At 34.9% G+C, this 26,885-nt stretch overlaps 1 protein-coding gene across 1 annotated transcript in view; it reads right to left on the bottom strand.

The window, feature by feature from the left end:
• Positions 1-26,885, bottom strand: part of GALNT13 (polypeptide N-acetylgalactosaminyltransferase 13) — a 462,400-nt gene that overhangs the window by 29,910 nt on the left and 405,605 nt on the right. Inside the window, 2 exon segments of the mRNA XM_032479456.1 lie at positions 3,566-3,664; positions 15,462-15,601. Of these exon segments, the coding sequence (XP_032335347.1) occupies positions 3,566-3,664; positions 15,462-15,601 (239 nt within the window).

Here is a 26,885-nt window from a genome sequence, read left to right as displayed (position 1 = left end):
CAAAATTAAAAGAAAAAGCCCCAAACCACCAAAACTCCCCTGCAACGAGAAATGGTTAAAGGTATAATTGTCTAGAAATATAAAGCTCCTTCTTTTAGAAATGTAACGGAGTGGAAATGCTAAAAAAAAAAAACCAACATTAACATTTGTTATGACTTTTGTGTAAAAGCAGGAGAAAGAAATTTGAATATTTTTATGGGTTGGGGCTACTTTTAAAAATTCAAAACTAAATAACCATAAAAATAGATGCTGTTTCCATGGTAACATGAAAGAATAGCAATAAAAAAACAGGGAAGGTAGCTCTGAGAATAAAATCCTAAGATCTGCTCTTTTTAAAAGTAAGTCAAAATTTTAAACATGTCCCTAGAATTAATCATCCTAGAAATATTGAGCTTCATCAAAAATCATAAGAAAGTTTTATGGGAAGGTTTTATTTTTTCATAATATATACTTAGCTGCAAGGGATATAATATATAATTGTTAGAATAACAGGGGAGGCAGTTCATTTTATTGAGCCTAGCAATACCATTGAGTGTGTTGCACTTTTATCTTGCCTCTGGCATTAGCCACTAAATAAACATTATGGTTTTTACTTTTAGAATTAGAACAGAAATAATTGAGAAAACATGGAAATAATAGAGAATAATTAATGGCAATAGACCAATATGTACTGAGTGTCTGATATATGCCATGCTGGTATTAGTTGTTTATAAATTTTACTAATCTTTAGAGAAAAAAATTGAGGGAAAATTTTTATACATTTGGTAATGAAATGCTCAGTCTTTTCTCCAGAGATAATTTATATTCCAATTAGATTTCTATACATTTCTCATAGATTGTATAGCATTTATATAAATATAGATGTTATAGATACTAGATAGAGAAAATGTTCACATACATTTTTCACAAATGAGATCACTCAAAATAGGCTGTACTCTGGGTTACTTTTCCCTCTTCAATTTCTGATGACAATGCATACAGACCTCTCAGTCATTCTGGTGGCTATGTAGTATTCTATACTGTGGATAGACCGTAACTTATTTAAGCATTCTCCTCTTGGTAAGTATTTGTCTCCATTATTTGTGTTATAACAAAATGGGCTCCAGTACACATTCTCGTCTTTGCAGACATGAATGAGTTTTCATGTAGATGAAACAAATACTGGTTTTAAGTTCTATCTTGTCATTAAGTTGATGATGTAGAGACATTAGAATATATGTAGGTATGAGTTTTTTTTTTTTTTTACTTATTGTTTATTTTTTCCTTTTATTTATGAATCCCTGAGATTGGTATCTTTCTATAGTTTTGGTTATTATGACAATAACAGCATTCTTTGGCAATGTCTACATGGTAGTAAGGTACAAATCCATTATTCTGAGCATGAATTCCTTCATCTATTTACTTGGCTAGTATTTATTAGGTACCTACATATCCCAAGTGCCAAGTACTAGAGATGGAGAGAGGAATAAGATATAGTCCCACCGACAAGCAGTTTACAGCAGAGTGGGGTAGCTTATTTCTGGATATTTGAAAACTTGTAAGTGAACAATGTAATTTTTTAACGTTTATGATCCAGATGCTTCATGTCATTTAAACAAATACAAGTATATGACTGGTTATTCTTTTTAGTACTAACCACGGCACCTTAATGAATCCATGAGGATAATCCATCTAGAGGATCTTCCTCCTTCATTTTCATCTGCATCGGAGTCAGAGTGATCTCATAAATGTTTCTCTTTTTGAATTCTGTAGGTAATCAAGGTGCAGATGATAAATTAACTTTTACCATAAGCTGTCAAAACACATTATGGGAGACCTTTTTAAATGTCCACCCAACAGCCATGATGAATAAACTGTGGGAAGCAGCCATGTGCGAGTGTGAGGTGAAGTATTTAGTGTTTTTGTGCCATGAGGCATCCAAGTAACACACTTCTGGCCAAAGAGACATATATGGAGGTATACTGAGGTATACTGAGTCTCAAGGAAGGCATTTGCTTTTCCTAATAAAAGGACAGAGGTGGCTACTGAAACTCTTCTCTGCCCCAGCTTCTTTCTGCTTTGAATGTGGAATCTGGAGTTTCAACAGACCTCTTGTGATCAGCTGATGATAAAAGTTAACTTTAAAGATTGAAGAATGGAAAGACAGAGAATTTCTGGTTTCTTGGTGGAATCGCTGAGAATCTGAGTGAATTATCAACAATTGATTACTTTTGGATTTCTTATGTGAAAAAATTAAACCCTACACATCCAGTCCTCTGACTGTTAAGCTTTTGCCATTTCTGGCTGAATTCACCAAGACTCCACTGGTTTTAGGTAGTAGAAGCCTCTCACATTCATTGTGAATTGATACAGTAAGCTGGACTGTGTCTGAATGCTCTGTCATCATTCTGCCTATGTTGTTGTTTTTATCATCTTTCATCAAGTCACTTTTCTGTGCTATAATTTAGAAATTTTGGTTTAAATTTTTGGTTCAAATTTTTCTTGTTTATATGCAAACTGTGGAGCACCAATTAGGATTTTGATAGTTAAGTTGTTTTTATTTGTTCGTTTGTTTGTTATTAGGGAGAAAATGCCTTTTAATGTTCTTCCTTGAATTGCACAAATCCCATTTGAAGTACAGTGCCAAAATTCAATAGAGCTGTTTCCTCTGGCTTTTTCTCTATGGATTCTTGATACATTCAGCTGCATTGCCAATATAACCATCATGTTGTGCTGGATAGGATAATTTTTTCTTCCTCAGTTCACTCTAAAGCACTAGATAAAGAACTCACTGGTGTGCTTCTCCTTGACCCTTTTCAGACAACTTGTCTGCAGAAGAGCAGCTGTCTCAAACTCTGCTCTAAGTTCCCATGAACTCCAAATTCTGTCTTTCAAAGTGGCCATGGCAGCAAGACGCAGAGCCAAGCAGCCTCCACGTGGCCCACCTTGCATTGCCACTTTCCGATGCTTACTGCTAGCACAAGAATCCTTGTTATAGTCTGATACGTTTCTGATAATTAATTGGACTGTTACACACAAAAAAGGTGTTCTAGACTTTAGTCAAGTATAAGTCGTGTTTAAAATACTACATTTTTAGCTGGTCCAAAGGGCGTCTTCATATAGCCAAGGCAGATGTAACAGATGTGTTATCTCTGCACTTCAAAATGTTATTAAACCAACCAAACTCATAGAAAACATGAAATACATAAACATTTTCAAAAGAAGTTTAGGATAATCACCATTGTGAAAACATCATAATTGTGGAGTGATTATTTTATATGATTAGTTAATGACAGAATAAAACGTAGTCCTCATTTTCTTAGACATGGTAACATGAGATGTGTCTAAAATATTTCACTGTCCTCATTCACTATTGGCTCATTGAAGATGTTGCCTTTTTTTTATTAAATTCTGTGGTGCCTTCTTAAGATACTCGGGATAATAAAATAGGCAAATTAATTCTTGATTAGAATGCCCATTAATTCACTATACTAAGACATATTGTTATTGGCAGTGAGCCTGGATAGTTTTCACACTAATGTTTTTCCCCCAAAATATGAAGCTGTTAAAAAAAAGGAGCATTTACCTGATTTCCTCCCATACCATGACAGTTGAATATACCCACTTTTTCATTTTCCTTGCGGCCCATGTTGTCTAAACATTGGTTGGTTTCAACATTTCTTATCTAAAGGAAATACACACAAAGATACAAGTCAGAAAATCTTTCTGATATTTTCAAATTGCATACTGATAACAAAGTAATACAGGGTTGTAGGGAATTTCCTCCAAGGAGAACACATTGCTGTAAATATTTATTTTTATTTTTCTATGCCCATTCTGAGATCGGTACAAGTTTCTAAACTCCTAATCATGTAAACTTGAATAGCGCTGGCATCGTCAGCAGCAACCAGTCAAGAGGCACTCCTTGTTTACAGCACTCCCTGCTAAGAGAAGAAAACATCTAATACTACAAATTGGAAATTCTTCCCCGAATCCCTTTAAAATGAAGACAATTTCCAAATTCCACTCAAATAACCATAGTGTGTTTATAAGTCCTAGTGCCATATGCAAAAGAATAGAAACAAATCAGTTACATATTCAAATTTATGTTTTTTAAGTTGGTTCATTACTAGATGCTCCATTCTATACATTAATAAAGATTAATTACATGGTTTATTTCTTTAACTAAAATATACGCATGCATCTTTTTCTATTCCCAGTGCCAAACTTCATGGAAAGCCGTTCACCCTAAGAAAAGCTATTACAAGGCTACGTGGTAATTTCACATGAAAAATGCCTCAAAATCAAAATTAAATTGCCAACTACAAACATAAGATTCATAGTTTATATTCAAACACTGCATTAGTCCCATAATTAACATAATGTTAATACATATTTGAGCCAAATGTAATCACAAAAGCCATTTATTGAGTTTAAAGATGCCAAAACTACTAAATCAAGCCCAAGTAAATGCAAAAAAGAAAAATCCTTCTAATAGGTGGAATGTTTTAGATTTTTTCCTTAGTCTCAACCCCAAGTAGTATTTCTTACACTTGTCTACTCTGGTTCCAAAAAGTTCTTATCTCTGACTCTTACTCAGATACACATACTTTGCTGTTCACTCACACATTACTTGTGTATATCCATTTAGTGATCTATGCTTTAGGAACATGTTTCTCCCTATTGACAAAGGAATATGATTAGAAACTTCTATAGAGGCTGGATTACGTTTATATAGTTCACTTTTCTGTACGGTGCAGAACCCCATGGTCAGGCAGTGTTGTTCCTAGAGTTGAGAAAAGTGGTGTGATCTGCAGTAAGGCTCCAGTTAGCAACTGAGAATAGTGGGGATTGGAATTCACACTTGGTAACGGTTGCACAGAGCTAAGTAGAGTGGTCAAGCCCTGTGCCAATGGCTTGAGATTTAGAGCAGGATTATAGACCCTTTCGTCAAGAAATCTGAGCAGCAACCCATAGAAAGGACAGAATACACTGTGAATATTAGTGGGGAAGGTTACAAGCACAGGAGGCAAAATCATGCCTGAGTCCCATACTGGTGGGTTTAGGGCTGAAATGGACTCTCAGTCTGATTTAGGTTGGTTCAGGCTTTGGAGTAGACTGAATCTATAGGCTAAAGATTTTTTAGGAACTGTAGCTGGACTGGATTGAAGAAGGTAAAAATTGATACATGATGTAGTAAATTAGTCTGCCTATGTTTCGCATTGTCTGACCAATATATAACATATCAGTTGAATTATTTAAAAATCCCTTACATCAGACTTTTCTTGTTAGCTTTTTATAAAAGGTAGACTTCTTGAAAAACAATAAATTATTTGTTGTTATTATTATTTCTCATCCTAAAAAAGCGTAAAATAGTGTAATACTCTAATACATAGAGGAGTTAACTGTCTCACAAAATGATTAATTCACCTTTAGATGTAAACTATGCAGTCTGACTTAAAGGTGCATGGTACTTGAATAGATACTAGTTAAAAGTTACAGGAGTTACAGGCTGAATCATTTATAAGGTTCCCCCCCTTTAATGGACAACATAAGATTTAAAGCAATATTCAGTCCAGTAAAACTCTGATAGTAGCATTTTGAAGGGACATAAGGTAAATGTGTGTTATCCTCCTCTTTGACAAATTAAGCACAAAATTTAAGAATGCTTCCAAAATATTTTCCCCAGTAACAACCTATTATTGATCTATTTTATATAATAGGTATACTTTGGTTTTTTGGCCCGTGATATCTCTTATGAATTCATCCATCTATTCACTCAACAAACATTATTGAGAGAACATATACTTCATGCCAAGCACCATTTGAGGTGTTGAGGACGCAGATGTGAAAAAGTAAACATAGCCATCGTGAGCTTTCATTGTAGAAGGGAGGCGTGCAATAAACAAATACATTTGTAATATGTCAAAATATCAGGAAGTCCTAGAAAGAAATACAAAGCACAGGAAGGGTTGAGAAACTGACAGAAGGGATACTGCTGGGGGCCAGGAAAGGCCACTGGGAGAAATTGATACCCGGAAAGATACCTCACCGAAGGGAGAGTGCAGCCCTATTTCCACCTATGGAAGAATATTCCAGAAAGAGGAACAGCAGATGGATGCTCCCTGCAGCTAAGAAAACTGAGTTAAACATGGGCCTGACAATGTGACCAGGGTGCCGTGAGCAAAGGGGCAGATTAGAGAGGTCTCCAGAACTTACCAATGTAAGGAATCACAGGTTTTTGAGCATAAGGGTGACATGTTAATAATTTATTCTGGCTGCTGTATGGAGACCAGATTAGAAGGAGGCAAGACCTGGAGTAGAGAAGCAAATAAGGGGACTATTGAGTCACCCCAGCAAGAGATGACTGTTACTTGGAAGAGCAGGATAACAATGGAGGTGGGGAGGTCAAATTCGGGATGTTTTTAAGGTAGCCAGTAGTACTTGCAGTTGAATTGGACATGAGCTAGGAAAGAAAAAAGAAAAAGACATTAAGAAGCATTCTAAGGTTTTGGACTGAGCAAGTGGGTGAATGATGTTCCCAATTACTGGGACCAATATTCTGAGTTCATACATGTTAATAATTATATCTGTGGTCTTTATACTTGAAAATCAATTTGGTGGATCTGAAATCCTTGGCTCACATTATATTTCCTTGGGTGTCTTTAAAATGTTTCTCTATTCACTTCCAGCATAAATAATTGCTTTTGTAAAGTCTGATGATAATCTGGTTTTCTTTCCCTTATTCTTAGAGATATTTATTTGCCTGAATGCCAAACTAAGTCCAACAAATTTACTACAATGTATCTTAATATGCATTCTGTTTCACTCTTCCACTTATGTGGTGTTCCATTTTAATATATAGTTCCAGTTTTATTTTCAAGACATAAATATAGAATATTGTATTATATATAATTGAATCTTATTGAATGGAACAAATACTGAGTTAATGTTAATTTTGTTTCATTGCTTTGAAATTTTTCTCATTAGGAAATCCTGTTATTTTGAATCTTCTTGCTTACCTTCTATAAATGTCACTCTCTTTTCAGTAGTTTTGTCTTTATTTCTTTTTTTTTAATTTTTAAACATTTCCACCTTTTCCCCTCTAAAACTCTTTCTTGTGGGGTAATTAACTTCATGTGTTCTTTCAGGTTCAGCCTTCATTTCTGAAATGTTTCATTCTTTAATTTCTAATTGTTTCCCACATTTCAGTCCCTTGTTGCAGAGGGTCTTCTAAATTTCATTTATGTTGTTCTTTTATATATTTTATCATTATAAAATTTGCCTCAGCTCATTTTGAAATATTAGGTTACAATTTTCCTCTGTCTTATGAGCATAAAGTTTTCGTGTGCTTTCATTGTTTTGTAGAGATGTTCTACTCTTTATTGTCATTATTCTTATACTTTTCTTTTCCTTACCCTTTTTTTTTTTTTTTTGGCATGAAACCAATTCTCTTGATCTTTTAAGAGGGAGGATTTGATCAGGAGATAATTTCTTTCTTTCATTTTTTTGGGGGGAGAGGGCAGAATCACTTGTCATCTTTAAACTCTTCTGATGGCTGGTACCATGCACAGACATTCTTATCACATTCCCATTTCATTGGTATACGAGATAATCTGGCCGTCAAGCATTTTTTAAATTTTCCCAGGTCATTCCAACGTATGAAGTTTGGCAACCACCATTCTGGAGGATGGTATACAGTGTCTTGGTGTCGAATGGTGACATTACAAGTACTTTTCCTTTTTGAAGTAACTTTTTCAGTGGTTCCCACCTGGGCTGCCTAATAATACCTCAAAAGCTTTTAGAATACACTTCTGCTTTGCTTCACCCTCATAGATTCTGATCCAAATGGTCTGGAGTAGGACCAGAATGTAATTTAAAGTGCCCCCGATAATTCAAATGTATAATCAGGGCTGAAACTCTCTGTATCAGGAGAACACAATGGAGCAGTTGCTTGCTGGGAGCCTATTTATTTTGTGAATCATTTTGAAAACTCTGGTGGAAAGTTAAGGAGGTTTTCATAGCAAAGCTGATTTCTCCTTTACCCAGTGGGGATGTTTAAGGATAAATGTTTCCAGCTGTCTCTGACAGGAAATGTTTACACAGAAGACCATTTCTAACTTCACAAGTCTAGGTCTGTTCCTGTACTTTTTTGAAGAGTTGAAAAAAGTTGCCTTCTATTTTTTGAGATCTCCTGGCTCTCTTCACCTCTCCCAGTTTTATCTGAACTTTCCATTTTCTTTGTCCCTTTGTACCTACCTCCTCAATTTGGATTTTATTCCTTGAAGTTTCTCCTGAGAAGGAGCTTCAGCTAGTAAGTTTTAAGAATCCACAGGCTGCAGAGTGTTTAGACCCATCAGAGATTAGAGAGGAGACTTTTCACTGACTAGCAAATTGGATTGTATGAAAATACTTCTCTCAGTTTCAGTTACTATTATCAAATTGGCCTGAAATCATTTCTCATGAGTATCTGTTGGCAATTCAGGTGTTAAGCTGGTTGCATTTCCACGAGAAACCCCATTGCTTGCTTTTTTCTCTTGCCAAGATTGTAGTATCATATGGTCATGAATTTGACAGGCCATATTTTGGGATTGGTGAGCCTACTTTGTCACCTAATTTCATTGCTGATGTTGTCCGTCAGTTTTTGGTTTTGCTGTGCTGGATGCTCTCTCTCTGCTTTATTGGGGGAATTCAAAGAGATTCAAACACTGTGTCACTGCTGCCATTATTTTTTCAGAATTCCAGAAGAGACTCATTTTGGGGACAGCATGAAAAAGAGCCTGCTCTAGTTCTGATATGTTCTAACTTTTCTACAGAGTGGTTTGGCAGTTTCTAGACATGTAATATTATTTGTCCCTTAGGATGTAGCAGGTGTGAAGAGGGTACAATATAGGAATGCAAGTCAGGTCTGATGAGGCCAGCTGGACATGGGTTCTAGGAGGCGAGACACAGACAGGAGTCACTGGTTTATAGGAAAGCAGTCAGAATGAGGCAGGGAAGACAACCACCAGCACCACCATAATAATAATAATTTTCTAGTGTTGTACTGTATGTGCCATGAACCATTCCAAGCACTTATGTGTAATCGCTAATATAAAATCAACCTATTATCTCCATTTTACTCATGAAAAGCTCAAGATACAAAGAGGTTAAGTAGTTTGCCCAAATAAGTAATTGAAAGTTGTTTTAATGAGTTTGGGAATTGCCTAATCCTGACATCCAGACAGACAGGCAGTATTTGTCAGAATGGAGTCCTGGATTTTTAAGTCCAGTAGAACAGAAGTAAAGGTAAATGACAGGGCATCCAGACAGAGGTGAAGACACGCGAACATGAAAGCGACCAGAGACTAGAAGCAAAGTGCTCTCCAGTTTGTTGTTGGGCCGAGGTCCAAAAAAAACCGATTTCTGGCTATTGTCAGGATGACATCAGATACAAATATGATGGAGGATGGACTGTCAGTGAACAGGGTTATAATACCTATCTTACAAAATTAAGAGAGACATACCATCTGGACAGAGACAGTGTCGTAGAGGTTTTTGCTAGTAGTCCTCTGATACCCAGAGTTTTAAAAATCCACACACACTTAGAAGGCAGCTTGGTGTACATCAATTTATTCTCAAGTCAATAAGCCCAACACTGTGGGCATCTATAATATTTTCTTCAGATATAAAAATGGGCCCTAGTGTCTCCTAACAATCTTCCAACAAGCAAATCTTCATGCACATTACAAGATACTGGCATACCAGAAGGTTCAAACTATGCATCTCATCTTCTGAGAGGCAAAGGAAGACCAGATTTAGGATGGTTTTGTGCGATTTCTTACTTTCTAGGAACACCCTGGGACTCAGGCAAATATATATTCCCAAAGAACACTGTTGAAGCAAAGAAGTGAAATTTCAGTAAAGACCCTGACTTTGTCACTGGTATCGTGTTACCTGACAACATGAGTTACTTGACCATGCCATTCACTAATCCTGAGAAAAATCTAGGCAAACAAACACTGAAGAACTTCATCCACTAGAAACTCCTTACAGATTCTGACCTGTATCAACATAAGTAGAGCACACTGGTAGATCTGAGTTCTGGAAAATTCTTGTGACTCATTTTTTACATTATGGTACAGCTTTGAATATGTTGCCTTGGGCCAGTATAGTTTTAACATTGCTGTCTGCTTGCGATTTCTTTGTTTACACATCATCTTTTACTGACTGAGGACAATTTGTAATGACATAAACTTGAGAGTATTTTTCCCACTTGCGTTTTGATGTCTGAAATCAGCAACCCTTTTTCTAAATATTTCTACTTATCAGCAGTTATGAATGGTAATGTTCTTACCTTTTATATGGCTTGTTCATTAGCTTTTGCTCCCTCTGCTGGACTGTCACAGCAAGCAACAGCAGGAACTCCAACTCTAACCAGGAGTCACATACTCCGACCCCCACCTTTGCATTTCAAAACTTATATGTAAAATTCTTTCTAAAATAAGAGTCTAAGCTTCAACTAGCTTTTTTTTTTTTTTTTTTGGCTTTAATTAGTCCAACACATGCTTGTCCTTCAAATGCACATTATGTTACTCATTATCGTTATTTTAAATATGTCAACCTCATTTGGTTTCTCTTTATTTTGTAAGGAAGGAAATGGGCACATTTACAGTGAATTCCAAAGTTTAACGTTAATATTTCCATATTATAATTGCTCTAGTGAATATGTATTTAAGTATATTTTCTTTTTACCAAATTGTGAATAAATCAGAAGGATGATTTTATATAGATTTGCAAGATCTATATAATTAACAAATCCAAGCTGACTTTGCTTATGTAGACCTGAGTTTAGGATGCCTTGACTGTGAGATGTAAAAATTCTCAGTATGTGATGCCTTAACCTCCTTCAACGAAATAGTAGAGAACACAAGCTACTGAACAATTTCATTTATTTTAGTGGATAACAAAAATAAACAAGAATCCTAGGAGAATTCATAAATGCCTAATTGGAATGTAGTTTCTTGCAGTTGTTTTTGGCAATATAGATTTGAATAATAAAATTAGAATTAACTCTAGTCTATCAGCAGTGTAAAGTTAAAAAAAAATTCCCAGGTAATAAACTCTCATTTTGTCCATAGGTGGATTTCCCAGCCCAACATTCTTTAAGGTTAATATCTGATGAAGAGCAATATATTCTCCTGTACATGTGCATATTTACTTACACTGAGATAAAAATCAGCTACTAGGTTGCAAAGAGTTTTGGAAGTATAATCATGAGCAGAGAGAATGCCCTCATTTGTGTAAGTCCTATAAAATGAGGCTTTCTTACTGGTTATCCTATTAAAGGGTCAAAAAGATGGTGAGTTTAAAAATAGATCTCCTGGTTACCAACAGAGCGAGTAAATCTCTCAGTGTTTTAGCCTCTGCATTTAGCAGTAACTGATTTGAATCTTAATCCCTGCAGCCTAGCAGCCTAGCAGCCTCGCAGCCTCATAAATATCTATTTTTAAATTTGCTCTTTAACAATATTTAAGGAATATAGTGTCAGTGTGTGCAAGGACCTTAACTGGTTGATAAGGTTAAAGAATACAAGAGGAAAAGGAAGTGCTTAAGTAGGCTGTACAAAATGCAGAGCCTAATGTTTAAGTGTCTTCCAAGCAACATGCAAATGGGAATTTTAAGCCCCAAGAGTTAAGTCACTTGGCTCCAGAAATCCTCTTCTCCTTCCTCTTGCCCTCTGATATTCTTGTGTTCTACATAGCTTACAACATTTTTTTTTTTTTTTTTTTTTTTTTTTTGCTGAAATGCTGGCCTGTCATAGGCCAAAACTTTGGGGTGAAACATTACTACTTTAGAAAGACATTTTTCAATCTTATACTTAAATTAGCTTTTTTATTTACAAGATCAGATGCTGGCATGCTAAATCTACATAAGCTAAAGGGCTAGTTAAGAGAGAATTTAATGCTTCAGAAAGCTCTACTTCCTTATTCCATTATGATCTGTTTACTGAGTCTAAAAGGCACATGCTTCATTAAGCTACTTAAAGGTTTTAGTTCAAAGCAATTGCACAGCTTTTAACTTCCCATTGGAAATTGCATGTAATTCATGGGCTGGGTAAAGTAATATTTCAATTACCTGAGTAAAATGCAAACATAAGAAATAAAGATACACCTATTTGATATGAATAAATCTACTGATGATTACTTTGGTGATAATTACGATAACTGAATACCATATTTGCCTCTATCTTTCAATACAGCTGAGAAAGTTTTAGAGAGAAATTGACAGGAAAATATTTATATTCGCCAAAACACTGAAATATTAAATATCTAGGCTTTGATAAACATGGAAACTTATGGAGATTGTAAATTGTTAAATCCTAATAATTTCATTTGAAATGAAGTGAGGAGTACATATGAATTGAACTACAAAGAAATAATTGTGTCCTCTTGAGATGTAGCTTGGACACCTGAATGCACTCTGAGGCTATAACTATTTGAGAGACAGTACATTCATATATAATAAAAGATAGTTTTTTTATTTTTAAATGATGGTTAATGACAGATAGTAAATAAGAAAAAGATCTAAGTAAATGACTGTTGTCCATTAACAGTTCATCCCAGACTCATTACCAAGTGTCTGTCAAATTATGTATACGTAAGTATGCAAAATTGAATTGGGAGGTAGTGTGGTGAATTTGTCCTTCTGTTTCCATGGAAACAGGTACAGGATTGCATCTCTTTAAGGCTGGTTTTAAAGTGGAAAACTACAGTACATTAATATCCCAGAAAATTCAAAACTTAATATATATCACAGATTTTTAATTTATTATGTTTTTGAAACAGCAGTTAACAGCATACCTATACACCTCACGTAGGACATATTTTGTTTTATTTTATTTTATGTTTTACAGAAGTATAGTTGATTTACAATGTTGGTTAGTTTCAGGTGTACCTCAAAGTGATTCAGTTATTTATATATGTGTGTGTGTGTGTGTGTGTGTGTGTGTGTGTATTCTTCTTCAGATTCTTTTCCATTATAGGCTATTACAAAATATTGAGTATAGTTCCTTGTCCTTGTTGGTTACCTATTTTTTGTATAGTGGTGTGTATATGTTAATCCTAAACTCCTAGTTTATCCCTCCCCCACCTTCCCTATTGGTAATCATAAATTTGTTTTCTCTATCTGTGAGTCTATTTCTGTTTTGCAAAAAAGTTCATTTATATCTTTTTTTAGATTCCACATACAAGCGATATCATATGATATTTGTCTTTATCTGACTTACTTCACTCAGTATGATAAGCTTTAGGTCCATCCATGCTGCTGCAAATGGCATTTTATCATTATTTTTTATAGCTGAGGAATATTCCATTGCACACACACACACACACACACACATCACTTGTTTATCCCTACATCTACCAATGGACATTTTGATTGCTTCCATGTTTTGGCTGTTGTAAACAGTGCTGCTATGAATATTGGGGTTCATGTATCTCTTTGAATTATAGTTTTCTCTGGACATACGCCCAGGAGTGGAACTGCTGGATCATATGGTAAGTCTATTTTTAGTTTTTTTGTGGAACCTCCATACTGTTCTCCACAGTGGCTGCACCAATTTACATTCCCAACCAGTGTAAGAAGGTTTCTTTTTCTCTATTTCAGAGTCCTGAGTCTTTCTTAGGAGTCACCATAGAATTTCCAAAAAATCCTCTTTACTCACATCTGTCTTGTTACAGGCCTTGGACATAACCTCCTGTTAGAAAAAAAGTTACCAGTGCTTACTCATTAGCTGGGTCCATTGACTACCGTGGGAGAAATACTCTTCTACACTAATAGAAAAACTCCCTTGTTCTAAAGGTACAGTCAGGTTCACAGTTGATCCAACAAACTTTTCATTAAAGAAATGAGAGTTTAAGATATTTTATTGAGGATCTTCAAAAGAACTAGATTATAATAATTAGCATGCAAACAGTGTTCTAGTTTAAAACACACTCTCATATATTTTATGTATTGAATATAAATAAAGTCCCCATGACAGTAGTGCTAACTTGGGAATGTTGAGTATTGCATATTTGAAAACAGCAACAACACCCCCTCCAAAAACAAAGAAACAAATGAAAAACAGAGGCACAGGACTAGTAAGTGACTAAAGTTACACCTAGAAAGTAGTATATTCAGTGTCATTACACGTGAACTTTTGCACTACATTCTTCAGATTAAGGTTAAGTAGATGTAAACTGAAAAATTCTCTAGAGAGATATTTACACGGTGAATGAGGAAGTGGAGACTTGGCAAATAGTGCATTGATAAAGCATGGAAAACAGCCTCTAAAAACAATTCAGCTAGGGCTGAACTGCATTTTTTCTTCAATTATTTTCTAGTTAGTCATAAGTCATGTTTACGTTATAGTTATAGAATGGGTAAAGTCATAGATATTTTGGCAAGTGAACCAAAAATGTAATAGACTGATTTCTGAATTTTCAGATATTCTACTGTTATGACCTATAAAAATGGTAAGTTTAACAAAGAACAAACTTCATTAATAATTATTTTCCAAATGCATTATGTTTTTGCTGTTTAGATGCTTCAGTTACAACCAATATTAAATTAGTTTTGATTCTCAAACCTAATCCCTGTTAAGTGGCCAACTACTGATATGGAACATAAAATTCATAATGGAATAATTCTTATTTGGAGCAACTGAATATGTATTATGAACATATGCTTGTATAGTTATGATGAAGCTAAATTTTCTTCTCTAAAGATAATAGACATTTTGAAAAAGAATGGTACAGATTAAGGGTTCTGAGTCTGTCCACAAACAATATAATTTTAATAATAATATTAAGATATTACTTGCAGTTTTCACCTTTACTTCTCGTGAATGTACAGGGAGTCTTCCATTGGCTACATGGTGTGTGATATTATAATAGACTGAATATCAAAGCAGATGAAAGAATCCAGCTATCTTCTATTAGCCCAGACATTAATGAAATTTTAAAAAAAATGTAAATGATACTAGTCTTCTTACTATTTAATTTTGCTTTGTAAAACAGGTTTATTTTTTCAGATATGTTACTTAAATTAACATGTAATGAACTATTACATTATCTTTAATAAATTAATGAGTAGATTTTTGAAGTTTTCAGTTTCAACACAGTAAATATTAATACTTATAGCTCACATAAACAAAAGCTATTTGAGGTGCACAATAAATTTTGAGTTAAGATCCATATGACCAAGAAGTTTTAGAACTGTTGTTAAAAAAAAAAAAAGAAAACACTAGTTAGTTAGTCCTAAACTATGTTCTTACTTTTTACAGATCTTAGTGATGTAGACCTTTATGGTCCTTGTAATATATGAGAAGTCATTTAAAATATCTATTTTTAAAAACTCTTAAAGCATTTTATTCACAACATAAAAAAATATTGAGCTCCTTAGAAATTGCTCCTGTTGCAAAATATATTTATAACTTAACCATAATAAATAATTCATACCTCACCAAGTGAGTAATAACGTCTTGGGATCTGGGAGTCCGGATAGATGTTTTCAAGGTACCAAGAAAAGGGCTTACACTTCAGATTTTCTCTTAGTGTTTTTCTGACTGACACATCTCCATAATCCACTTTGACAACACCTGGAATTGTTCAGAGAAACACACAAATTAGTTTGTGCTATTTTCGTTTTAGTACTATTTTATTCTGTTTCCTTTGCTATCAGTTTTTTTCTCTATAATTGTAATTTCATCAGATTAAATTGCATATGCAGCTGCTACTACACTGATTTTCTCACTGATATCCAATTAGTATATTAAATAGATATAAAAAGTTTTTTCATTGGTTATGACTTTCAAATGCAAATATTTATCACCAAGTACTTGTACTTCTTAGATTGAGTAATTAATCAACTAAGTGTAAGTTGGTATTAATTTAGCATCTCATAATCAAAGCTTAACTGAGCTGTATGATAATGTGGTTGTTTCTCTTTAATAAAAATTTCAATAGCTCCACTGTTTTTGTTAATGCTCACATTTTCCATTTAGTGTCATTTATTTACCACTTGTGGATTTCATGAGAAATTTACATAAATATGATCCTCACAATGGATGGCACATATATATTCTAACTTTTCCTTCTTGATTTTTATTCTAGGTGTACCATAGACCTAATTTTTTCTTCATTAACTGTTTTCTTTTTTTTTGTTTGTTTGTTTAAAGTTAGTGTAAACCACCTCAAATCCTTGGATGAGTTAGTAAATGAATAAGCTTAAAGAAACTAACATAAGCAAATGAAATATATTCACATATGTCTATTAAAATTGCTTAACTATACTTCATATAATAATAGAATATATGAATTTAAAATGAATATTTCCATTGAAAATCATAAAAGTGGAGAAGACGTAGCTCAGTGGTAGAGTGCAAGCTTAGCATGCACGAGGTCCTGGGTTCAAGCCCCAGTACCTCCATTTAAAAAAAAAAGAAAGAAAAGATAATCATAAAAGAGCTTTTTAGTTGAGAAATAAAAATAATAATGTTACTAATTTTTATGTAAAAAGATATGGAGACATGAATTGCTCATTATTATTAACATTAAAAATGACATTTGATTGAAATGACCAAGTAACTGTGAAAAGATTAGTTATTTCTTAGATTATTTTGAAAAGGTCTCTGTTTAACATGTTTCTTTAAGACCAGTAAGCAACCAAACTTTGGCACAGAAAAAGAAAAAAAGGCCCAGTATTCAGTATATTCAATCACAACCAAGCAGCAAAGCCAATTAGTCATTTTGTAAAAAACAAACAATTGTTTAGACAATCTAAATGTCTGTAACTAACACCATTATTTGGGTCACTATATTCAAATGAAACTACACTCTTGAAGCTCATCACCTGCCAGTCTTCACCACCACCTCACTTCTGTTTTTTTCAGAATTCTTCTTCCTAGAATTAAATACCTTAATGTTGTTAGAAAGCATTCTGATATGTGTAAGCAGCCAAACCATTTCCTTCTAAAATAAAATACTGATTTTTCTAGATAGTGTTTGGACAGAAAACAACAAGATCTTTGGGCTTTGTAAGCAGACAAATACTTCCTTTCAAAGTAATTCTATCCACATCGTCCAATCTGTAGTGCAACCTTCAAAAGAGGCTTGAAAACAATTACAAAATAGATCCCTGAAAGAATTTCTCTTTGTGTTAAGTGCTCCAGGAACTGAAGTGATCTAATCGAAGGTCTTGAAAATCTTATAAAAAGATGCTGTTGGGTCCAGGGGAAAAAAAGGCACTGCAGCTTCAGAGGACTTAGTTCAACAGTCAGTTTTACTGTTCTGGTTTCATTTTTGAGGTGGAAAAATTTAATTGAAGTAGCTTATTTATATATCAGTATCCTCCCTTTTTCGTCATGTTAAGATTTAGTATTCCTGGCTCCAGAAGTTTTTCCTAGGAGGCTTTTATGAGTGCTTTTCCGACTGGAGGAAGTTTAAAGATTCATCATGTATTTTACATTAGATAAGAGAAAATGTTAATTGCTCACACCAGATTTGTCAAAGGGTGGTTGGTGGAAAATGATATAGCTCACTGAGGACAGCTGACGCCTCCTTACCATACAGCCTAAGGCTTGCCATGACAACTTGGGTTTTGTCCTAGTCCTAGATAGTTTTCAGATAATTATTTTCAACTACCATTAGAAAGGCACAAAAATACTGTGGGCTTATCTTAATATTTTGGTGAGCATGGCTTTCCCCCTCTGTATAGATATTTTCTTATTTAGCAGTAAGATATTATGTAAGACCCAGCAGTGCTCACCAAACATTCATATATCCCTCCACATTTCTCAGGACCCTGTAGTTAGGCAAGAACATCTGACTGGTCCCAACCAATCAACTGTGGAAGAAAGGGACATATATCACTTCTAGTCTCAAAGGTAGAAGTGATAGGAGACCCTTCTGCTCTCTTCTCCTCTACTACAGACTTTGTATCCCTGTATGTGCAGGTACAGGATGGTAAGACCTTTGTTAGCTTGTGTCATTGAGTGATTTTGAGTAGAGCCTGAATTAGATTATTCAGTTCCATGGCTTAAAATACCATCTCACTTGTTTCCCAAACTCTTACCTCCAACCCAAACCTCTCCAAAGTACTTTATCCCATTGTTTACACAACAACTGTTCTGGAGTCTCTAATAGGCATCTCAAATTTGACGTGTCTAAAAAGGTCTCTTGGTTTTCAATGTGATACATCTTCAAGTATCTCCATTTCAGTAACTAGCCCAAACAGCCACCCATTTTCTCAGGGCAAAAACATAGGAATATTCCTCTTTATCTCTTTATCATCTTTATGTCACATACATGTTCAATTCATTAGCAATTCTTGTTGAGTATACATTCACAATGCAGATCTTTCTACTTACAATGCCATTACATCCTGATAAACCCATCATAAGTTGAAAATATCATTAACTCGAAAATGCATTTAATACTTCTAACCTACCAAATGCCATAGCCTAACTTAAATGTGCTGAAAAACTTGTATTATCCTATAGTTGGGCAAAATCATCTAACATTAATCCAATTTTATTTAAAAAACTGTGAATATCTCATGTAATTTATTGAATATTGTACTGAAAGTGAAAAATGGAATGATTGTGTGGGTACCGAATTGTTGTAAGTGTATCAGTTGTTCCCCCTCCTGATTGCATGGCTGACTGAGAATTGGGGCTGCCCAGCCTCTCAAGTATCATACTGCATTGTTGCTAGCTTGCAATAAGATTAAAATCTGAAATTTGAGAATTAGTTTCTACTGAATACACATTGCTTTCATGCCATGGTAAAGTAAAGAAAAACAAAAAACCCCCAAAAAACCTGTAAGTCAAATCATCATGAGTCAGGAACTATCTGTATATCCCCAGCCCCTCTACCATCCCTATTGCCATCCTGGTCCCACCCTCTCTCATCTCTTGCCTAGACTAGCATTGCCATAGCCTCCTAACTAGTCCCCCTGGTAGCTTACATTCCTCCATCTATCCTTTATTCACTACTGTCTGCTCCCTAGACAATATATTTGAAATATAGATAAAATCATGTCTGTCTTCTGCTCCAAAGTTCCAGTGATTTTCTATTGTGCTAAAAAGAGTTGATCCTAACCATTGCTAAAGATCAAAGATTCTTCATGAAATGACTCTTGGTTATCGCTCTAAATTAATCATCTGTATTCATTTCATTATAACAACACTGACTTTTCTTTTCTTTTCTTTTCTTTTCTTTCTTTTTTCTTTTCTTTTCTTTCTTTCTTCTTTCTTTCTTTTTCTTTTCTTTCTTTCTTTCTCCCTTTCTTTCTTTCTCTTTTTTCTTTTCTTTTCTTTCCTCCTCCTCCCCCCCCACCGCCACTTTACTTTTCTTCAAACATGCAAGGGTCATTTCCAATTCATGGCTTTGTACCCATCCGTTTTCCTGAGCATTCAGCTTTCCTTTGGGCAACCATCGCTGCCCCACTTTCACTTTGTGTGGTTTGGTAACTGCATTCACCGTCCCACCTTTCCAGCTCTAACTGAGAGCACAGACTAAAGGCATATCACCAGTGAATCTTGGTGAAGTGCAGATTCTGATTCAGCTGGTCTGTAGTGGAGCCTGAGAGCTTGCATAACAAACAAGCTTCCAGGGGATGTTGCTGTTGCTCAGGTCAAATTGCATTCTCTCACTTTCTCCCATATGTGTGTGTATAAGAAATATGTCTCTATATATTTGCTTTCATGACTTAAAGTTGCTACTTTACACTTACTAAACATGTTGAGAGAGAGAGCGTGGGAGAAAGAAATGTTTATGCAAAATTTGGCTCCAGAGTGTTACTTGGTCTCATTAACAAAGAACATCATTAACAATTTTAATATTTATTAAAGTGCATTTTCCTAGTCTGTTTTTTGTCAGACTTCTTGTCTGCAAAGCCAATAAGGAAATCTAATTATGTTTTGGATTGTGAGTTATTTGGGGGGAAAAAAAAAACCTAATATGACCTAGGAAGACCAGTGTGAATTAGTTGTTCCATTTCATAAACTAAAGCTATACCTGAGATTATATCCTGCAGTGTGTTAACTCAAATAGAAGAAATGTTAAGTAGACACAGTCATTCTCGATTCTCAATTATTTAGGCTAACAGATAGTAAACCTACAGTATATGTATTTTCAACAGGAAATGACTTCTATATCATTTAATCTGTTTACTCAGCACAATTCTGAATATATGGAGATATGATTAAAAGAGATTAAGAACACAACTGTTCACTTAGACACTGGTTCACACTGCCTGGGATTGAATTCTGCTCTGCAATGTACTAGATGTGTGAGATTGAGCAATTTATGTAACCTCATACGGCCTCCTTTCTTTCCTCTATTAAATAAGCATACTAGTAGCACCTTCCTCAAGTGTTATTGTGATGATTAAATGAGTTAACATGTGAAAACACTTAAACAGTGCACAATGCATAGTTAAGTGTTCACTAAATGTTACCTACCACGTCTGCTGTTGTTTTATTGTGGATATGGACCTCAAGGGGCACACCATCCCCTAATAGTAGAGGAGGCTAGTTATTTTCTGAACCTGTGCACTTCTGTTGTATCTGTTGTATATCAGACGAATGGCGTGGGAAACCAACAACTTAACATTGGCCCAGATGCCCTTTCAGTGAGAAACAGCATACATCACTTTCAAGACTTCTCAGAATTGTGCTCCTACAGGTACCTTTAAGGTCTCAATCCAAGCATTTTTCTAACCCCAAAGTACTAGTAAAATGAAGCTAAGGCTTCACACATCTCTGTATGTGCCATCTCCCTACCCACATTACTGCTTTGCCGTAATTCTCACATATAGGCCACACAAGAAGAACACAAATTCCATCATGGCCTTTCGGTTAAAACTAACTACTAAAAGCAGTAGGAATTCAGATTAAAAGGAAAAAAAAAACCTTTTCTAAGAGGACATGCCAATTTCTGTTTTGAAAGAAAAATTGCAAAAGTATTCTCAACCTGTGTTGTCAACAAACTTCCCCCTTCTATCCTGAACGAGCAGAAAAAGGCTATAGGAGAGTCATTAGTCACCCCTAGGACACTTTGCACTCTTACCATGGAACAAGCAATGACAAAAATTTCAATGAGCATGAGTCTGATTTATGATTTGGGGGAAAGGCATAGTAACACATTGCTCCTGGGTTTCCCATGCAGTATTTATTTTCTTCTAGCACCGGTCACATCAAAGACTTGATAGTGAAAGCAAAGCAAAGTTTATTTATTGCATCCATAAGGCACAGTTCACAAACCTGAAGTAACAGTGCTTGGTATGAGAACTTCTCAGCAGTCACTAAATAACATTCAGCAATGATGAAAACAGGCCAAATGTGTCAGCTGTACTATTGTGATGCTAAAATATTCTTCTACATTACAGCCTAGTACTCTATTACACAGAGAATACTAACATGCCTCTCTTTTTAGAGCACCGTATTTTTCTTAGGCTGTCAGTGGTCTCAGTGGTCTCAGTCTATGCTACCATCTAATTCAACAAACCCTGTGGGTCCATAGTGGGGATTGGGCGGCTGAAGGGGAGGGCACAGAGTGCCAACATCATGAAATGAATAGCATGTGTATAATGTAGTTTCTTTGTTTTCTGGTGAGGGTTTGATATGTCTAGGGGAAAGGAAAGCATTTTGAATCATACCTTAGTTATGTATTCAAACGTACAAACTCTGAAGAATATCCAGAGTGTTTCTTAAAATATAAATGTAATGTAAATGTCTCACATTATTTATCCTGTCCTCTGACTTTGCTTGTTGCAAGTAGGTTAAAACCTCAAACTCATTGGTCAAAAAATAAAGGAGGTAGTTACTGAAAACTCTAGAGAAAAAAATTTTCAACGTAGTAAAAATTTACTAACAACAGTATGAAATCACAAAATTGCATCATCAAATTGTAACTGACTTAGAATTGACCTTTCACAGGTTAAAAAAAAAAAACTAAGGCTCAAAAAGTTGGTTGGACCTATGGGAAGCAGCACAGCTGATGAGTGAAAGAGCTCACGTTGGAAACTAGGTCTCTGAACTCCCAGGAACGTGTTCCTTTACTCAGTATGTTTTCGTTGTCTCTCTCGGTGTGTTATATACTGTGCTGGGTGATAGGGCTAAAGTGTTGAACAAAAACTATATACAGTTTCTTCCCTTACAGCTTAGCCAATTGTTAATCAAATATCAACACAAATGAAACTTACCAAATGTAAAATTTCAAACATATTTGAGAGACGTTCAGGGCATAAAAGCATAGAATAGGCAGCTGATCCACTGGTGGTTAGGGAGGGGAGGTCAGGAAAGGCTTCTCCAAGGAACTGATCATCAAGCTGAAATGTTAATCACCATGGGTGAGATGAGATGGAGAGTGAATTGGGTGGGCATTACAGAAAATGCCATCTGGTTTTATTTTTCAGGAACATTTAGGGAAAAAAAGATTGTTTTCCTTTGGCTCTTACCAAGGATTAGTCACTGCTTTATTTCTGTATTATTTTCTATGACAAACAGACTCTAAGATGGCCCTGCTGGTGCTCACTTCCTGGAATTCAGACCCCTGGGTGGTCCCTTTTCTTTGAGTATGGGTAAAACCTGTGACTTGCTTCTAACCAGGAGAATATGACAAAGATGAGGGGATGTCACTACAGTGATGATGTTACATTAAGATTATAACTCACATCTTGCTAGCATATTTCCTATTGACCCTCTCCCCTGTTGGCCTTGGTGAAGTAAGCTTCAACAGGCAACTCTCTCTGCAGAGAGGCCCACATGTTATCAAACTTCTGGCAAAAGCCAGCAAGGAACTGAACCTCTCAATTTGACAATTTGTAAGGAGCTAAATTCTGACAGCAATCAGGTGAACTTGAAGCAGATCCTTCCCCATTTGGGCCTTGAGATGAGACAGCAGCCCTGGCTGGTATGTTCATTATAGCCACATGTGAGACTTCCTCACCTGGACTCCTGACATACAGGAAAAGTGTGAGATAATACATGTGTGTGGTTTTAAGCCATTAGGTTTATGGTGATATATTATATAGAAATAGATAAATAATCTATTGCCCTTTTGTGTCATTTCACTTTGTATTTGAAATGTCTTCTTTTTGATATAGCATTAAGTCTTCAATCATCTTACAAAAATCTAGAAAACTATGAAAAAAATTTTGAGGAGAATATTGTGAAACTATTCAGATAATTTATTTTTTAATATATATATATATTTTAAAAACCCTTTAAAATTGAACATCTGAAATATCAATGCATGATCCATTTAAGAATATATAATGAAAGGTATTCTACTGCCATTTTTCTGAAATGTCTAGTATGCTAGAGTCTAAAAAGTACTGGGCTGAAAACTAGAGAAAAGAAATTTAGATGATTGATTTCAGTATCGCATGTGTGAATGATCCACCTGAGTATGAATTCCAGGTCCATCACATACTAGCCATGTACCTTGAATAAACTACTTGTGTAAGGTACAATAGAAATAGAAGTAGAATACAATAGAAATAGAAATCTAATAACAGATTGCAATCTTATTTATTCCACTTTTTGAATTTTTAGCTACAAATGGGAAAATTTAAAAATTTAATCACATCCCTTCTGCTGGCCTGGAAAAACATTAAAGCAGTTTTTGGTGATGTGAGTCATGGATGAAGACATTTGCTACTTCAGATAATAGTTATCAGGACAGTGTTTTATTAGTATTTTCACAGGGATCACCAGTCTTAATCCCTTTAATCTTTTTTATGTAGTCCTCCAATCTTGTATTTTTTTTCCTTCCTAAACAATGTTGAGTGTTTACTGAGTTAAGAGGTATTCTGCAAGGCAAATTCATCACAAATTGTTAAGAACATTAAAATTGCATGGCTAGTATATAGTATAATTATAGATTTCTGCTTGATAATAAACCAATGCTGTGTCAATATTTACAGAATTCAGATACTATGAAACTTAAATAATATTTAGTAATTATAACACATCTGTATGCTTTTACATTTTAATAGTTTCTAGATAATTATCTTTTACGAGTTTCTTTTAGATATACAACGTGAGAATTGAACAGCCTTCTAAGGAACTGAATATGTGGGAGAATATCCACAATGTTAATAGACCAGAGAGGAACTATTTAAAAATTATTTACACTAAGGCAGTATTTTAACTTTCACTCATAGCTTCATAACCAAGGTCTTCACTCTTAAAAATGGCCAATAGTAATTCAAAAAAGGTTAAGAACATTTGATCAAGCCTTGTTAATAAAAATCAAGTTTAAAGCTTTCTTAAAAAAAGAGGGAAAGCTAAATGGCATTTTGGATGATGGTTTTATTTTATGAGTCCTTAGTCCTGTTAGTCCTTAGTCAGTATGACACATACTTTATTATAATACACGAATATAAATTTTTAAACTGTCCTACCAAGATGAGCAAATGATATAAAATTTAGGTGGCTTTTTAAGAAAACGTTGCTGATATAGTTTTGTTTTCTGCTTTAAAAGAGTGAGGTGTCATCTGTTAAGCATACATTATGTATTTCCAGCCATATATTATACGTTCTCTGAAATTACTGCTATTATTATGGTTTAATTTTACATAGCATCACAAGAAATCTTCATGAGTCTCGGCATCAAACATTTTTTAAAGTCACAGTTTATTAAATTTTAAGTGCAGAGAGAAGATTCTTAATTATGGAAGACAATGTAGAGGTATGGCAAAATGGTGCCAATCAATGGTTAATCAGAGAAAAACTATCTTTGACTTTGTAATACATGATTTTAAATACATACTTTTGTAATTCAAGAAATTGTTGCAACCAACTTGCCTTCTGCATTGTTTAACATAGAAAAAAAGGAATGCAGTTTTATACATGTGTTGTAAACTACATTAGATTTGGCACCTACAACAGAGAAATTGAATAATGGTTTTGAATTAAGTTTCTTAGAGTTTAGGCTTCCTTGTTAGAAGGAAATTCATGAAGCAGCCATCCTCTCTAATATAAAATCTTAGTTACATGTCCACTTCTTCATTGTCTCAAGAGAAGAGGCACAAAGCAACATACCTCAGATCATTCATAAGATAGTCAACCAGAGGAGGTTAGTAATTCATGACAAATACTCAGTTTTAATCTGAATATTGAGCAACTGTAGCAGAGCAACCTCCTCCTATGATCCCTGTGAGCATCTGGAATGGGGATTGAATTTAAGTGTGATGTGTAGGGATAGGATTCTCCTACAGAGAACTGGTACTCTCCGTGTCAGTTCCCTGGACAGGAAACTGGAAGTGAAACAGTCTCTGGGTTTGAAATTTGAGTGGTCTACCTGAGTTTAAGGGTAGGGTACTCCCAGATGATGGGGGGCTTATGAACACACTCACAGGGAGGTAGATCAGGATAACCCAGCTAAAAAGAGATGCACCGCGAATGGTCGTGTCTTCAGAGACCCATGAGCTTTGTTCCAGCTGGAGGCCGAGGTGCCGGTATGGTTAAATCATTAGTTTCTCTGTGAGGGTTTTCCTCACTACCCTACTTACTAGCATGGCCACTCCTCCTATCCCCTTTCACTATCTACCAATTTCCTTAGCTACTATCATAATCACACAAATTGTCTCATGTATTGTCTATCTCTATGCTACAAGGTAAGCTCATAAAAATAAAGACTTTTGTCTGATTCCTGTATCTCTTCACCCCCAGGACCTAGAAGAATGCCTGGCACATATTTAATAATGAAAGTTTGTTATATGAATGAATGAATGAACTATTACTTTTAAGTCAGATGAACTACTTCTATGTAATTTTTAATTTAATTTCTTTCATAATTCTCTTTTGAATAATTCAAAGTTAATGCATAGACTAAAGCCATAGAGTGATTCTTCTATTATTGCTAAATGTAGAAGGTATGGGCCTGACTTTATTAGTAGACCAAGTGCAAAGAAAAGGCTAATCTCTCTCAATCAAATGCCAAGAAATTTATTTTCTGATGCAAAAATAAAATAAAAATTCCTGGTGTCAATCAACATGAGTCACAAATATGAGTGAAAAGGCTGGTCACACATACACAAAAAAGACAATGAACAGAACCCAGAAAACTCAATAGGAGGAAACCACAAGACTAAAATAGGTCTTTACTAAGGAGGAATTACTGTGATCACATCATGTTTTATAATTTAATATCTGTTGCATATACTCACCAAGCTAATATCTATCTAAACAGAAACTACATCATCTATTATTCTCAGCAGATCATTTCACTGTCTTTAAAACTCCTATTTTAGGAAATCCTGCAGGTACACTTAATAACGTCATATCTTGACTGAGTGGGTCTTAACGTTCTAATATATCCCAGATTCTGCTGCTAAGAGTATTCTAAATGAATTCTATAGCAACCCTAACAGAATCCTACTTTAGCAAGATTTATTATTTTCTAGGTATGAAATTTATATTCACTAATTTAGAAAGGAAGGAATTAGTTAAAGCCATAGAGAACCCATCTGGGAATCCTTAGGTATTTGTTGAAGCTTAGGAGACAAAGCTTAAGATTTTTCTGCTTTATTTCTTCAATCTAGCCTCATGGGACCACGGAAAACTCACAGATAATACTGTCCTAGATAGCTATGAGTTTGAAGGAAAAAAGCCATCATGATTTTAAAATTTTATCTTATTTTACATATAATGGCCATAGTTATAAATAGACAACATTTACCTGCCATTTCTTGCTCATTTTCTTTCAGTGAAAAGATTTTCAATACGATCTTGATATAAACTGGGATTATAAATTCAAGAGAGTTCAGTAAGACAGATAGACCTACAAATTATGCTGCACCCAAATCTGCATTCAATTAACTGAATTTGTTTTAAATAAAAGCTCCAAACTCTTATGTCCTTTTTAAGAATC

This window comes from Camelus ferus, chromosome 5 (assembly GCF_009834535.1).
Source record: "Camelus ferus isolate YT-003-E chromosome 5, BCGSAC_Cfer_1.0, whole genome shotgun sequence".
NCBI classification, from domain to species: Eukaryota; Metazoa; Chordata; class Mammalia; order Artiodactyla; family Camelidae; genus Camelus; species Camelus ferus.
This window is presented reverse-complemented; position numbering and strand designations above follow the sequence as displayed.